The sequence below is a fragment of the Limulus polyphemus genome, unplaced genomic scaffold (genome assembly GCF_000517525.1).
Source record: "Limulus polyphemus unplaced genomic scaffold, Limulus_polyphemus-2.1.2 Scaffold27, whole genome shotgun sequence".
Taxonomy (NCBI): domain Eukaryota; kingdom Metazoa; phylum Arthropoda; class Merostomata; order Xiphosura; family Limulidae; genus Limulus; species Limulus polyphemus.
Genome location: NW_013665637.1, coordinates 1,689,743 through 1,705,344, shown reverse-complemented (window position 1 = coordinate 1,705,344; position 15,602 = coordinate 1,689,743). Strand labels below are relative to the sequence as shown.

The window sequence follows — 15,602 nt, the reverse complement described above, 5'->3', positions numbered from 1 at the left end:
TAGACTGGGAAATGTTAGAGTCAAACCATGAGGGAGAAAGGTTTTTGGAACCTGATCAAGATGGTTTTCTTCACCAATTAGTCAAGGAACCAACTAGAAACAATAATATTCTAGATTTATTGTTAACTTCAAATATAGAAATGATTGAGAGGGTGGAAATTGGGGAACATCTGGGTGCAAGTGATCATTGATCTATTATAAGTATATATTGATTGGGAATAACATTAACAGTGTCATGAAAGAAAGGGATCTTGGTATAATAGTTGATCAGTCTCTTAAGCCATCCAAATAGCTGAGTGAACAATTAGGATGATAATGTTTGTTGGGCCACAAACGTACTGTAATTTCTGGCAACTTTGTTCGTCAATGATTTCAATTTTCTATAATTTATATATTTGTGTGAAATAACTGCACGAAGGAAATTATGTTTAGAGCTTCAGGACATACGATGTTTTAAAATTCTACCCCGTTCCCTGGTGCTACCCCCTGTGATACGTTAAAAATCGCATTTCCCTTCACGTTTTTGTCACTTTCAGTTGGTTTTCACAAAATATATAAAAGCAATACATACACATGAAATATGTTTTTAATCGGTTCTTACTCGGAAGGTCGAAGAGAATTGGATTTCAGCTTCAATCAATCAGGCATGAGAAGATATGACGTCACAGCTACACGACGAGAAAGCTTTAACATCGTCTTGTATAGGATTCTACAAGCTAAGCGATAAACACGTGGATAAAGATTAAGGACGTTATCCAGTGTGTCGTAGTTAATTTCAGAACTGAAGATGCAGAACATAATCACGTCAGAAGTTATCGACGAATACCAGAATAATGGTGCTGTTTGTATTCGAAATGTTTTTGACCTTAAATGGGTTAAAGCCGTAGAAAAGGGAATACAAAGAAACTTGGAGAATCAAAGCTCTTTTTCTGAGACTTTGAGAGGACAGAATGAATCAGGAGCTTATTTCGATGATTACTGCAACTGGACTTGGATTTCCGAATTCAGGGACTTTGTCTTTCAGTCACCAGTTGCTGAGATGACAGGTCTTCTAATGCAGTCTCAGGTATGTAAAGAACTATTGTACAAATAAGCAGGTGACAGAGAGCTTTTCTTCTGTTTAAAACATTTACATGCACATTTAAATATATTATAATACACACCGGAGGCATCAGAAGGGGTTGGGGGAGGGAGTGTAGCACACATATTTCACCCTCCCATAAATTTTCCCAGCGTGGATTGAGTTACAGGTCCAAAATTACTATTCATTACATACAAATAAATATTTTTATAGCCGTTTTTCTTTCATTGGTTTTAAGCACAAAGCTACACAATGGGCTACTTGTGCTCTGCCCACCACGGGTATAGAAACCTGGTTAATGGCGGTGTAAGTTCGTAGGCATGCCGCTGTGCCACTGTTGGGGCATTTTGTAACTGGAGATAGATCATAGGGTCGAAAATATAAGATAAAGCGATGAGGTCAAAATGTCAGGTAAGTCATTTATCTGCTTATTTTTTCACGTTAATATTTTTTTCCCTGACTTCCATTATGTCTTTATCATGCATTGTTATACTGATTCATTCATACATACATAATACTACAAGTCTATCTATTAAACTAGAAACAATTTTTGAAGTGCAAGTTAAAGTTTAAGAAGCCCAACAGTTACTGTAACAAAATGTCGGTCCGGCTGCTACCCGGTCTGCCGGACCTGATGTGGCGCACGTTACGCCGCTCTACATGCTTCGAAGTTTTAGCTGTGGCCGCAGTTCCGTTATTCAAAGATCCTGATAAGGACGTTGCGACGAAGGTTACTGCTTACTACTTCTTGTGAAAGGTTCGAAATTAGGGACGGATATACCTTAACCATAAGGTTCTCTGACCTGGTCTTTAGCCCACGCAAGCATGAAGTACCGTTCAGGTTGAAAATACCAATTCTTTCAACATTTCAACTAGTAACTAAGCATTTATTATGGTAACACGTTTAAATAAAATATCATTATCAAAACACATTGTATAACAATCAACGAAAAGTTAAGTTCTCTGTCTGTGTTTTCAAGGTGACGAATAGAAAAATAAAACAAAGTGGGTAATTTAACTGGTACACGTAACTAATGTTCATCAGGATGAGAAAGATGATGATTGGACATTACATGCTATGCTACAAGATGCCAGCTGGAAACTCAGTAAGTGAACACATATGCATGAAGTGACTGCTTTGTTTAAGAAACCGGGAGTCATCGTGAAACCCAAATTCTACATAAAGATTCTATCTCCATAACGACAACTGACATGGAAAGCAGAAATACGACTTTAACCCTCAAATTATTGACTTCTTTTCATATCGTTCAATACCGATGGGGTCAGTATATTGTAACATATTGGATAATTTTATATCTTTCCTTTTTCCAACTCAGTGTGTAAAGAACTGACCCAAAAGTGGGTCAAATCGATCATTGTCGTGTACAAAATGTGTGATTTCACATAGAGGGAATAATTCTAATGTTGATAATATTACTGTCTCAACATTTTTGTATGTTTATGGCAAAGATGCTAAGGCTACTTGCTGCGGTCCCTAATTTTGAACTGCTGGCTACAGGGAAGGCAACCGGCTGGCAGCCAACTATTTACCAACGAATAGTAGGATTGACCGTCACATTATAACGCCTCCACGGCTGAAAGGGCATGTTAGATATCGGGTTTCGATTCCGCAACCCATAGCGCTTGTGAGTCGACCACCAGGCCCATATGATCCTGTAACGAATAAGTAGAAGTCACATCTGGATCCCACCCATTCGTTTGTAGTTCTAGAGTGAAATAGTTTAAACGTAGTTCAAAAATTATGTAAGACATCTGAACGTCAGTGTTTTGAAATATTAGAAATTAAAGTAACAAGTTCTAGAACGCAAAACACAAACGGTTAGTAAGTTCTTCGTTGATTTCCATCATATAATACGTTTTGTGAACCACAGTTCATTTGTAGATGTTTGCTCTTGCAGTATTCTGCCTTCTATCACGAGCACGTGCTAGTCAAAGAACCAGGAACGACCCAGAAAACTCCATGGCATCACGACCAATCCTACTATCCTATCGATGGATTTAAGGTTTGTATATATAATAGTTTAATTTCTAATTCTCTTCTAGATAAGTTACTGTTATTCATTAGGTTAGAAGGGACGAATCAAACGTTAAATTTTTGGCTCTGTTAACATAAACGCCGTTAAAGAGCGTAACTTCGTCTCTGAGTGAAAGGTTTATTTTATCCACACACTAGAGGATGTTAGCACTGGCTTTCCTCCCTCCAATTGTGGAGTCCTATCGCAGCACGTCTGCCAGTGCGCAGTTTAAGATACTTAAGTCTTCACTTAAGACAATATAAAACGAAAGTATCTAGGTTTTTATGGACAAAATGGTACGTTGGCGTAGCTATAAGGTCTCGAGTTTATCTAAGTTTTGTACGTTGTCAGTTTTTGGACGATTTTTCGGCTTCCTGATTGAGGACTTCTTCAGAAGGTAACTGGTTCTATCGAGTATTTGACGATGTTTCGGACACCAACGCCCAACTAATTCAACATACCATTCTGTCCAGAAAAATCTAGTTAATGTCGTGTTATAAGATCAAGAAAAAACATCATATTAGTATTCATGATGTTGATCACTTGAAGTAAGTCCATAACAGAGACGGCTGATATGGGCATTAAAAAGTTTTATTTTAAACAATAAAAGTAACAATGTTTCAACTTGCTTAAGCCATTCTTGACCCGATGATGACCTAAACAGGTCGAACCGCTATTTGTAAAATGTTTTTAAGTCAAAGATTTTTAATAGCTATATCAGCAGTCTCTGCTATAGATAACGTTAATGTTGTTGAGCTGCTATTGTACAAAGAACAATGCAAAATTTCAGAGTTCAACTGTTGAAAATCTCTTTAGACGCTACAATAACGAAATGACATGGTTCAACAACGTTGATAGGAATATTTTATAGCACAAAAACTACAGACTGTAAAAAGATTGTAGAAGGTTCTAATTACTACATTAAACACGTAAAAAAGTCCTAGCTTTTCGAACTCAACATGAAAATGTACAATTATTTTTAATATGTTTTCAAAAGTTAGTTTTTCCAACCACCAGCTAAGAGAAACAGAAGTTTCTGAATTTTCTTTCGAATCAGGTATGTTCGGTATGGATGCCCGTAGACTCCGTATCAAAGGACTCCAGCATCCAATTTGTGGCTGGCTCTCATCGGTGGGGAAAATGGTTTTACCCAAGAAAATTTGCTACTTTCCGAAACTATGAGCTGGAAAACAACTGCTTTGATCGAGTATTTGAAGATGTTCCAGACATTGATGCTGGGCGAGACCACTACACCATCCTGCAGTGGGATGTTCAGGTATATAAGTGGATGATCGGAGGAATTTGTTGGTCTAACATTACTTAGTGAACACTGCAACTGATTGATAAATAATAACGTACTCTTTAATATATGCTGGATCACTATATGCATTCTTAAGCTCAGAAAGATTTTTTGAATCCGAGTGCACATTTTCATTACTTGTCAAACTAAAAACTTTTCAGGTTGGACATTATTTAGTATAGGAAACGTTAAAACCAAACCTTTCTCTAGTACGATGACGTCATAAGAATAACCAGGAATATCTAGTTAGGCTGACGTGTTGAGATAATGGTATCCATTCATTGTGATGGGTTGACGTCATAGAAGACCATTTTTCAGTACGTTATGTACACGTTTGCTAAAACGTATCTCTGAAATTATTTTATTGAATTTCGCGCCAAACTATACCAAAGCTATCTGCGCTATATGTTCTTAATTTTGAAATGATAGACTAGAGGGAAGGCAGCTGGTCCAAATCACCTACAGCCAACTCTTTACAGATTGTATAGTGGGAATTGACCGTCACTCCATGGCTCCAAAATGAGGAGCAAGTTTTGTGTGTGTGTGTGGTAATGGGGCACGAACCTCAGATCCGCAAGTTTAACATTTAGTCATGCTTATTCATCCTTTAAATTACCTTTTTAGTTTTATCTTTACGTTCATTATTTTAACATCCAGGCTGCGAACCAAGGACATCGAATTCTTGGAATCGGGTGGGCTACCAAAGGTTTCCGGTATTCAAACTAGAATAATAAAACAAAGTACTTCAATAAAGGACTCGATCTGTTAGCCTAAAGAAAAAAAACACTGTCAAAAGAACTCACCTCTCAATAGTGTTTTGCCAGACTGCGTTTCTCTTGCACAACATAGTTCAAGTGTTCGTGTTCAAGCACTTACAGCGGTAACAAGCCAGCTTCCTCAGCCATCTCTATTTGTCAGAACCCGCGAAAACAGCTTTATAGAACTAGTATTACACAATACGTGAGGCCACTACCGTGTTTTGTGTGGGATTTTGGGTTTTGCTATATCATAGCTTCGAACCTACGACAAATTCTGTCCCTCTGGTGGGCAGTGCAGAATCTATATATTGCTGAGACTTCAAATCTCTATTCGGAAATTAAAAAAAAAAATCCCCAAAGCTTTGTTTGGGAATAAAATATTCATGTCTCACAGACTGTTTAAAAAATCGAGAGAGAGAATTGCATTTTTGGCTTATTTTTAAACGATGTAATGTGATCATGTTATCGTAGTTAAAAATGTCTTCGTAAAGCATATTTGTTGACTACAATGAGCTGTTGGAGCACTTATTGACAGATAAACTAAAGCTACATGAAGATTCGGGTTTGGTCGTCTATAATTTTGAATCACAAGAAAGGAATCCAGCCAGCAGTATTCGTCTCCAAAGGGCTTCGTCCAACTCGTTGAACTGATTAAAGATATTGACCGTTACTTTTATAGAGCATTCATAGTATGGAGCGCGTTCTTGAATCTCCGCCCTTTCGATCCATTAACGACTAGATCACGTATGAGCCATGACGTCATAGGAGTCTATTTCAGATAAATTTAACACTCTTTCGCTGATATCACTAAAATTAGGTCAGAAACCTAATCATTGCCTTTTTTTTTCTTGTTTAGCCTTGACATTTGAAATGTTAGGTAATTAGATATCACCAGACAGTGATTTTCATTTATATATGTTTTTTAATTCTGTAGGGCTTTCGAGGGCTATCCGCACTAGCCATCTGTAATTTTGATGTTTATGTCAGGCTGTAAATTCTTTCATCTGCTTCCTTGAATAGAAGGTCAAATTGTTAACCTCACGCCTCATATCATGTTACAAAACAGGTGAGTTGTTATACACGGAAGAAGTACGATTCTGAGAACATGCGAGTGAAAACAAAAAAAAATATATAATATATGCCAACCACTCCATATTTGTTACTTCTAGTGCTGACGAGGCCTTTCGCTCAATGTCCTATAACCATTTGCCAAAGACATTCCGTAGTGGACTCAATATAGCCTTTCAAACGATTTTAAACAAGTTAACAATTTTAGTCCTTAATAACAAGGATTTACTACCCAGACATTGTACTTTAATTACGCACAAAGCTACACAATGGGCTATCTGTGCTCTGCCCATCACGGGTATCGAAACCCGGTTTCTAGCGTTGTAAGTCCGCAGACATACCACTGGTGGACCTACCCAGACATGAAAGAGTAATGTTATCAACTGTATGAGTGTCGTTAATATTAGTTTCTTTAGTAATAAGAAAATCCGTCTTTTCAACGAATTAATTAATGTTTGACAACTCATGTTTAACGTAAGTTACTACAAATTTTATGTACTTAAGTTGTTAAAAGCTTTAGAAGGTTATGTTTAAAATAATGTTATAACACTGTCATAGCTATAATAAACTATAAATATAATACATAAAGACGTGTTTGTGAAAGACACTAACATCAGAACCTGGAGCTACTTTTCGTGAAATAAGACAAAAGTGTCATCAACGTATCTTTTGTAACACAAAGATTTGAACTTTGAATTCAATTGTACAATTGGCCAATCACTGCCTTTCATAGTGGAACAGGCTTAAGTATGTTAGTGTTAGGACAAGGCAAGAGCCCACTGCCCTACCATCTACCTGATCCTAAATATCATTATCAAAAACCTTTGTACTTAATTCTAATATTTTTCTGAAGATACGTAGAAGACAGTAATATTGATATCAACACTGGTGGGATCTGTAGACCATGCTGGTCATTCAACCTCTGAAACCTTGTATTGCAGGGTGGAGCCCCATCTTGCATGAAGACTTTCATTTAGAACTCTTCTTGTTTAGTGTAGTATTGATATGTTCCAAGTTACATGATCCTTTTTGTTCACATCTAATTATAAGATTCTCATTTCTACATGACCACCTTCCATGTCAGTATTACCTTAATGTTGCACCACTGTGTGTGTGTCATTTCACATAAGGCTTGGAAAGGATGGGGGGGGGGCAAAGATGACTCACCTTGCACAAACTCATCAATTTAACTATGACGTAATTTGTGTAAATGTGTTAATTCAGTCCGACTAGAAATGTCTAGCAGAAGCTGCCATTGGCGGTACCCTTCTGAACTTGATGGGGGATGACTACTCCCCCTACACCGAACATTATTACTATGTTGTAGTAATGCTTTAAGGGCACAATTCTTTAGAGGTAAACTGCCAGGAGTAATTTATAATGGAAAAAATAAACCTCAACATGTTTGATGTAGTTTTTATACAGTCACTGTTATTAAATTGTACTACAGCTCCCTCCTCATGATAATGAAATCACCTTTCCCATCATCTTCTTACCTCATCTACCATATATATACTAGCTTTTAATGACATGTTTTCAAGTTATGGGTATTATAATAGGACAACTAAATTCAATAAAAACCCTGTCAATATTTGAAAAAATATATGTACATAACTTACCATGTTCCAAAGTTCTTTGCAAACTCGCACTTTACAACTTCTATCATGACAATTTAATATTTATTAGTAAAAGAAATTAGCTGTAAGTTAATTAATTAAATTCAAAAAGGATTTAATTAAAGTTTATACATTTCCAGTCAGGAGATTGTGTTGTTTTGCACATGAGGACTTTACAAGGAGCTCCTGGTAACATCTCCTTCACGCGACCTAGAAGAGTCTTGGCAACTCGATGGTTGGGTAAACAGAATATTTAAATCTTGTTTTGTGTGTGTGTAGTATATCGTGGTCCATTGACTAAGTAGGTGGTATGCATATCTTAAACTTTTTTATATTATAGTAAGGATAAGTTCATGTCATAAAAGTTAAATCAACTCAATAATAAAATTGTGAAATGTTTGAAGGCAATATATTTTCTTTACTTTCAAACAATGGAAACCACCATGATATTAATTATATTGGTAAAATGGTCCTAATGACAGTCACAACTTCATTTCAGATGAAAAACTCACAAGATTAGCTTTTCTCTGCACCATATGTGTTTTGGTCCTTTGCTCGACATATTCATGCCATGGGGTTGTGCTGCCATGTATATATGATGACTAGGTTCTTCTTGCTCATTCTAAATGGGAATCAGCCTGTTACACTCGTCAGCTCCTGGCCAACACTGCGTGGGTGGGCTGGTTGGTCAAATTGGAGAAGTCTTTCCTTTGTCCTCCCCAATACCTTATCCATTTGGGTGTTTTCTTCAACACCCATCCCAGCAGGGCCCAACCTTCTCCTCTCTGGCTCCGTTCTATGGAATGGGCCTTGTCAGAAAGCCCTGTCTGTTCCCTCACTTACAGTTCACGGGGTTCTATTGCTTTTCGGGATGTGGCCCTCCATGACCCCTCTCATGCCCCTTGGCAGGGCCCATATGTGGTTTCTTCAATGGTTCCTTCATGATTGATGGATCCTTGCCCAGGATCTCTTGGATTTTCTAACATCCCTTCCCTCATCTATTGTAGATGATCTCCATTGGTGTTTGAACAGAGCCCACCCATCGGCAGGGGTCCCACTTCCTCCTCCGCAGCAGTTTACATTTGTGCATGGATGTATCCATTCAGGGCTGGATGCCTGGTTGGATCGCCAGAAAGTTTTGGGTCATTGGTCTGTGGATGAGAGTTCTCTTCTTGAACTCCTGGCTGTTCATCAGGCTTTGGATCAAATTTTTTCTTTTGCCAGCCACCAGCTGGTTATGATCCATTCCAACAATTCAATCGTGGTGGCTCAGGGGAATAGTTGTAAAATATAATTGAGAATTAGACTCAGAAAATCATGTAGGCTACTAACCATGATAATGACACATACTTTATGTTTCCGAAATGGCATACAACAGGACTCAATCAAAATGCTGTCTACAATGTGAGCATGCTCTAGTGATGCCCAGGTTTGTTTATGAAACTGATTAGGACTTCAACTAACTTTCTTAAATGGTTTCAAGAGGGATATCCAACTTTTACTGACTTTTATGCTATGATTATAAAATGTCTTAGTATTCATATCTTAGTATTATTTCAGTTTATCACTGCAGTCTTCTCTGGCATAATGGGCTATTGCAGTTAGATTAGTATTTCAAAGTTATGCATATCTGTTAAGCCTCTGAATTCTAAATTTTTGTTTTTACAATGCATTAGAGGCTAAGTAAATGGAAGAAAAACACATCACTATAACCTGCAAACATTGACAATGGATTCCTGGAAAATTTGATAATGAACAAAATAAAGAAGATAAACACCAATAATTATATAACAGACACACATATCCTCTACACCAAAGGTCTCTGAAAACATACAGATGATACATACACAGTATAAACTCAGAACAGCATTCAGGAGCCAAAACATGATCGTAGTTAGTAAACACCAAACCACCCAAAGACTCAAAAGAGAGCAAAAACACCACTTACAACATTGTTTTTGAATATGGATTCTATAAAAGATGGCAGCATATTAGCATCCAAAAAGCAAGATACAAAAGGTATTAATCATTATCTAATAATTGAGAATACAAAAATTGATAATTAGATTCACACAATCGTGTAGGTTACTAACCATGACAATGACACATATCTTATGTTTCTGAAATGGTCTTTTGTCATTAAAAAATAGCCTTTGATACAAATATATATATACATTTATGTTCACCAAGTTGTTTTTCCTAGGAGATGATGCTGTAGTGACAAATAGAGATGGCAGACATCACCACCCACTTTTGGAGAGCTGAAACCAGGAGACAAGGCTGTGTCAGAATAGTTTCTGTTAGTATGGAAAAGAATAAATTAGTGTAAGTATTGAAGATCTGTTCAAATAATAAGGAAAACTTGTAAAATATAAATCAATACATATACAAGTTATTTACTAAAATATGAAATAGTTACATTAGTTCTTTTCTTCTCACATAAATGACTTAATTTATAGGGGGAATAAATCTGAGAGCATTGTTGACAATTGGAATATGCGATGAAACACACTTAGTTCGCATTTATATTTCTTCACTCATTTTATATTAAAGCTTGTATTTTGACCTTGTGTATTTCAACTGACAAGTCTATAGCTAAGCCTGCAATAAAACTAAGTCATACCTACATTTATGACATGCACATATCTTGGTAATTATAAATTGAAATTTTTTAATGTTATTTTAAAACACAAAAACTCATATTTAATGTGGCTTCCTTTTCGGCATAACAAATATAAAAGGGAAACAAGTTTTAATTCTATACTTTCTTACTTTGGTATACAGTAATAATACACTCTTTTTTTTATAGAATTTTCTTAAAAAGTGTTTGGACCTGTTAGAAATTAGTTATGCCCTACTTGATTTTAATTGTAAACTCAGATTGAGCCTGTTGATATAGAAGAATTTGAATTTCAAACTCTATTACAACATTTTGAAGATTCTTCATACCATGAGCATAAAGATTTAGAGCATTAAGTAAATCACTACTTTCAAACCATTGCTAGGTTTCTACTGGGAGTTTTTACTGTAATACAGATTTGACTCTAGCTGACAAAGTGATATAATTTAACTTTCACCTGGAAGAAACAGAAATAAGTGAATACTAAAATCTATTAAAACAATTTAGCCCAAGGGTTAAGTTCACTATATAATGTCTATACCATTTTTCAACAGGAAGTCAGTCAGCAGAATGTTGCCTTTAGAGGCTGACTGGTGTAAGGCTGTAAAACCTGCTTTATTCTGTTGGTTCACATCACAGCCTGCAATGAAAAATATAAATGAATAAAAACATCTGATATATGATTCAAGGAAGTTTATTAAATACAGTTATTCATGAAAAGGATGACAATAAAATTAGTTTCTTCAGAATCTGAGTAAAGAGGTTTAACAATAAATAACAAAAACATAAGCTTGTTTCTAGCAATTTAAAACAACCACATTATAGTTTTAGAGTGATATTTTAAAGGATTAAACAATAAACAAATAACAGTATATATATATACTGATCTTTTCATATTACATCAATGCAACTATTTGTTTTACATTTTCAAATAACTAGTTCAAAAAAAACAGAAATCCAAAGAACCACTACTGTTAAAGAAGAATATAGGTAATGTGCTAACTCATATTGTTGCATTGTATTTTAGTTTAAATTACAAATAGTTTATCATTTCACGCTAAATACATCCACATTAAACTTCATAATTTTTATTAAAATTAATTGTGTAATCATTATATTATCATATGTTGTAAAAAAACAAACAATTTATTTGGGATCTAATAGATTCCAAGTTAGTAGTATCAATATCCAGGTAGTTAAACCATGCATCTTTCAGATCTAAAACTATCTTCTTTTAAACAGCATACAAAACTATGTAGAAATTAAATGTTATTTTTAATTCAATAATGTTTACAGTTCTAGCTAAATACAGGTTATCTGTATCCCCCCAATATTGTACCAGTCTAAAAATGTTTCCTTCTATTACAAGTAACAAATCTGTCATGAGGCATAATAATGACTATTTTACATTTAGGCTTAGAAGTTAAATAAACATTTAATTAAAACCTAAATATATACATGTACATGAAAAATTGATAACAATACAACAAACAATAGCTTATTATTTAATTAAAATTAAACTGGTTATGTATTTAAGTCTCTTCCAAAACATAATTTCAAAAGCCTTATAATTAAAACAGCAACTCTGAAGCTATGAAACACCTTTCAAGGCTCAAAAATGGTATAATGAAACAAAATAGTAGTTTAGTAGCCACAATTAAAAAAAAAAGAAGAAAACAAATTACTGTAGTCTTTTTTGTTTACATAATTTGCTTATTATGCATAAAATATACTTGCTTATTCTTCTTATCCAAAATTAATAATGTTATTTATTTTGCTTTATTCTGAACATCTTAAACAGGTTGCAAAATTTCATTGACCATCTTTGCCTATTTTTGATTCTAGAGCTATATATGAAGTATTCCAGAAAATGTTAAAGTTTTCAATATCACAACTATGTCCAGCAATAAAAAAATGTTGAACTATTCCTTTTTTTAGTACACACATGTGTAGAGGAAAGTTCAATGTGCACACTTCTAGTTTGAAATAAACCCATATTTTTACCATTATTTGGCACTTCAAAAGAAAAAAATCTCCCACCAACTCAGCAGTAAATCTGAAGGCTTATAACACTAAAAACCAGCTTCCAATACCTGTGGTGGGCTCAGCATATATTCCATTGTGTAATTTTGTATATAACAACAAATCAAACAAAGAATTATGAACACCAAGTCCATAGCAAATGCTGGGCTAAGCACTTGCAATATGAGCACATGGCAACCATGGCCAGTTAATCCTTACTTTACCTTTTGCAACTTTTATGATATATGCTACTCATAATGCTAGTGGTATGAAGGAAATAATTCAATCTATGTCTACCTAGCTGAATCACTTACATACTTTATTCTTGAAAGAATATCACATCAGCTGTCAGAGAAAAAGAATGTTGATTAATAAAAATAAAAAATACCCTCCTTCCCTTCATCTGGTTACTCTTGTTCTCAGAGTTCACTGCACGAGTCTTGGGTTGATGTAACATACAAAAATATGTGAAATTGATCCAAAAACATAAGAGTGAAAAATAAAAACCAAAATTTTGCTTTAGATTAAATAGTAGGTGGCATTTACGTTAAATTTGGCTTCTAATTCATCTAAGAATAACCACTGACTTACACTAAATAAAATGTGACATGATGAAATAGGAACCAAACTGAATAAAATAATGCACTGTGAGCAATGGTAATTGTTTTATTTTGCTGTGTTTATCAGATATCACCAAATGTTTGGGCTAAAGTAGAATTTTGGCTTTTTTTCCCACAGATATGTTTGAATAGATTCTGTAGTTCTAAACACACTGAACTGTCTAATCTGAATAACCTACTCAGTAACATAATTTAACTACTGTAAAAAATGGAAAAAAAATACTTGGTATACAAATTCTTGTGAATTAGAAATCAAATTCAATGGATTTTATTAAACTTGTTGCAATAAAACAGACTGTAAATTAAATACAATAAAAAACTAACAAACATAAAATGAATATACATAAAAGTCCTGTTTAATTAGATATGATGAAATACATTATATTTAATAATAAAAGAAACAATTGTTACAGTATAAACCAACCAGCTTCTAAAAGAGATGAAATCAGTGTTAGTTCTGGAGTCTTGGAGTTAAGGTATCCATAAGTTGCCAAATAAAGAGCACTATCTAAGCAATCTTTTGTTGTTACCTTGACCTCAGCCCCTTAATAATCATTCAAGACAGACATAAATCAGTTAATAAATTTTCATACATGAATATTAAATATGTAAGAACAGAGTATAAAAAACAATGTCTAGCTATCCACTAACTAATATATTTAGATAAAAAGGTTGCTTATATATGTGAAGAGATGGATGTGTGAATTTACCACCTAATGATTCAAGAACAGCTTTGTTGAAAACTCCATATTATGACAAGTATTTTAATATTTACAACTAAGCAACAAAAACAATAGTGAGTTAGGTTTTATCTGTTTTATTCTCAGTACCATTAAATTTATTCATCCTCTAGAATTTACTCTTCTAAAATATTCTTACACTGAGGAAGATCTTTTACATTGCAAAGTACTATAATCCAAATGCATATTTTTTAAAATTCTGATGAGAATAATGTGAAATCTATTTTCTTAATACATCAATTGTTTCAAAACTAATTGTTTCAATGGGAACCATCCCATAATGTGTCATTTAATCAGTATACATTGTGTATAAATGAGATATAACAACGCATTTCCATTCATATGCCATGTGATGTTTTTTTTCAGCGTCATCCCCCTGCACGGCGCGGTTTTGGAGCAGGTCTAGTAGCTGGAGCTATTGTTGGAGGCACTTTAGATGCTGCTCTTCATGGGGAACACCATCATCACCACCATCACCATCGTCCGCCGTTACACCATCATCATCACCACTGACATAAAATTTGAAGGTGTCTAAGAAACAGAAAAACATTTTAATTAATTAATATCTCAAAAGATAAATACTTATTTTCAATAACTAAAGTACGCAAGCATTTTTTCAATGATGACACAAAACGATTGTTGTATCTCGGATAGTTTTTATGTGAATAACATTATTTACTGAATCAATAATTATTAAATGTTTGCCATGGTATTTGTACGAAATATTGTCGGTTTAGAATCTAAAAACCTATTGTGGAGAAGGAAGTATTGAAATCTTTGTGTGTGTAATAAATGCAAAAATATATACATTTCTTTGTGTTTATACATGTATATGTATGAGCGAATGACCAGATGTATCAGTTAATATTTTGCTTTCATTCTACAGTGATCGAGCATTAGGCCTAAATGTCATTAGATTTGGTAGGTATCGATACTAATCACACTTCTTACTAAGCCTATATATATAATAAAGATTAATTTGTAAGCCCCTGGATATTAAATTGTGAGACAGAAATTACAGTAGCAAGATGAAATTTAACTATCTATCTATCAGGAAATCACCGAGTTGCGCTGTTTATTATGAAAACATAATATTGTTCACACAATCCAATCAAACAAAGATCGAAACCATTATTTGACAAAAGTCTGTATGTTTGTGTGTGTGTGTATGTGCTCGCTTATAACTGGCCTGACCAATTGTTACCAAACATGTCATGTATCCTTCAGACACTCTGGAGAGTGACATGAGGAGTAGGTGTTCTAATCTACGTAAATGATTATCTGCACTGTGCCAAATACAGGAATGAAACCTTAATTTTAGAGTTATTAATTAGCCCTCCATTTTAAGCTGAACCACCGGTGGGGGGAGGGGAGGCAAAGCTTTCGTTAAGTTTAGAGCTGCATAATGTACTATCTGCACTGTGCTAATGACGTTGTTAAATTAATTTCTTTCTTATTAATATTTTTAATTTAATTATATATATATATATATTTATTTATAATTTATAACACTGTCAGGGTTTGGAGTGCATCATTTAACTGCATTAAATGGGTTTATCTACAGGAATAAAAAATCAGAAATAACGTTCTCTTTAACAGTCTTGTTGTAGAAATAATATTGTTACGTCTCCGTTTGTTAATTAACTTTCCGTAACTTCGTTCCGACGAAACTTTAGCGACACAAGTTCTTTACTTAATAAAACTGGTTTATTCTTTCCGAATATAACTTTACCGATACACT

At 34.4% G+C, this 15,602-nt stretch overlaps 1 protein-coding gene across 1 annotated transcript; it reads left to right on the top strand.

Moving 5' to 3' along the window:
* Positions 1-630: 630 nt before the first annotated feature.
* LOC106459380 lies at positions 631-14,670 on the top strand. Its single transcript, XM_013918999.2, has 6 exons — positions 631-1,066; positions 3,001-3,105; positions 4,175-4,393; positions 8,000-8,099; positions 10,063-10,184; positions 14,228-14,670. Exons 1-5 carry the CDS (start codon positions 788-790, stop codon positions 10,122-10,124), a joined length of 765 nt encoding a protein of 254 aa, XP_013774453.2. The 5' UTR covers positions 631-787; the 3' UTR covers positions 10,125-10,184; positions 14,228-14,670.
* The last annotated feature ends 932 nt before the right edge of the window (positions 14,671-15,602 follow it).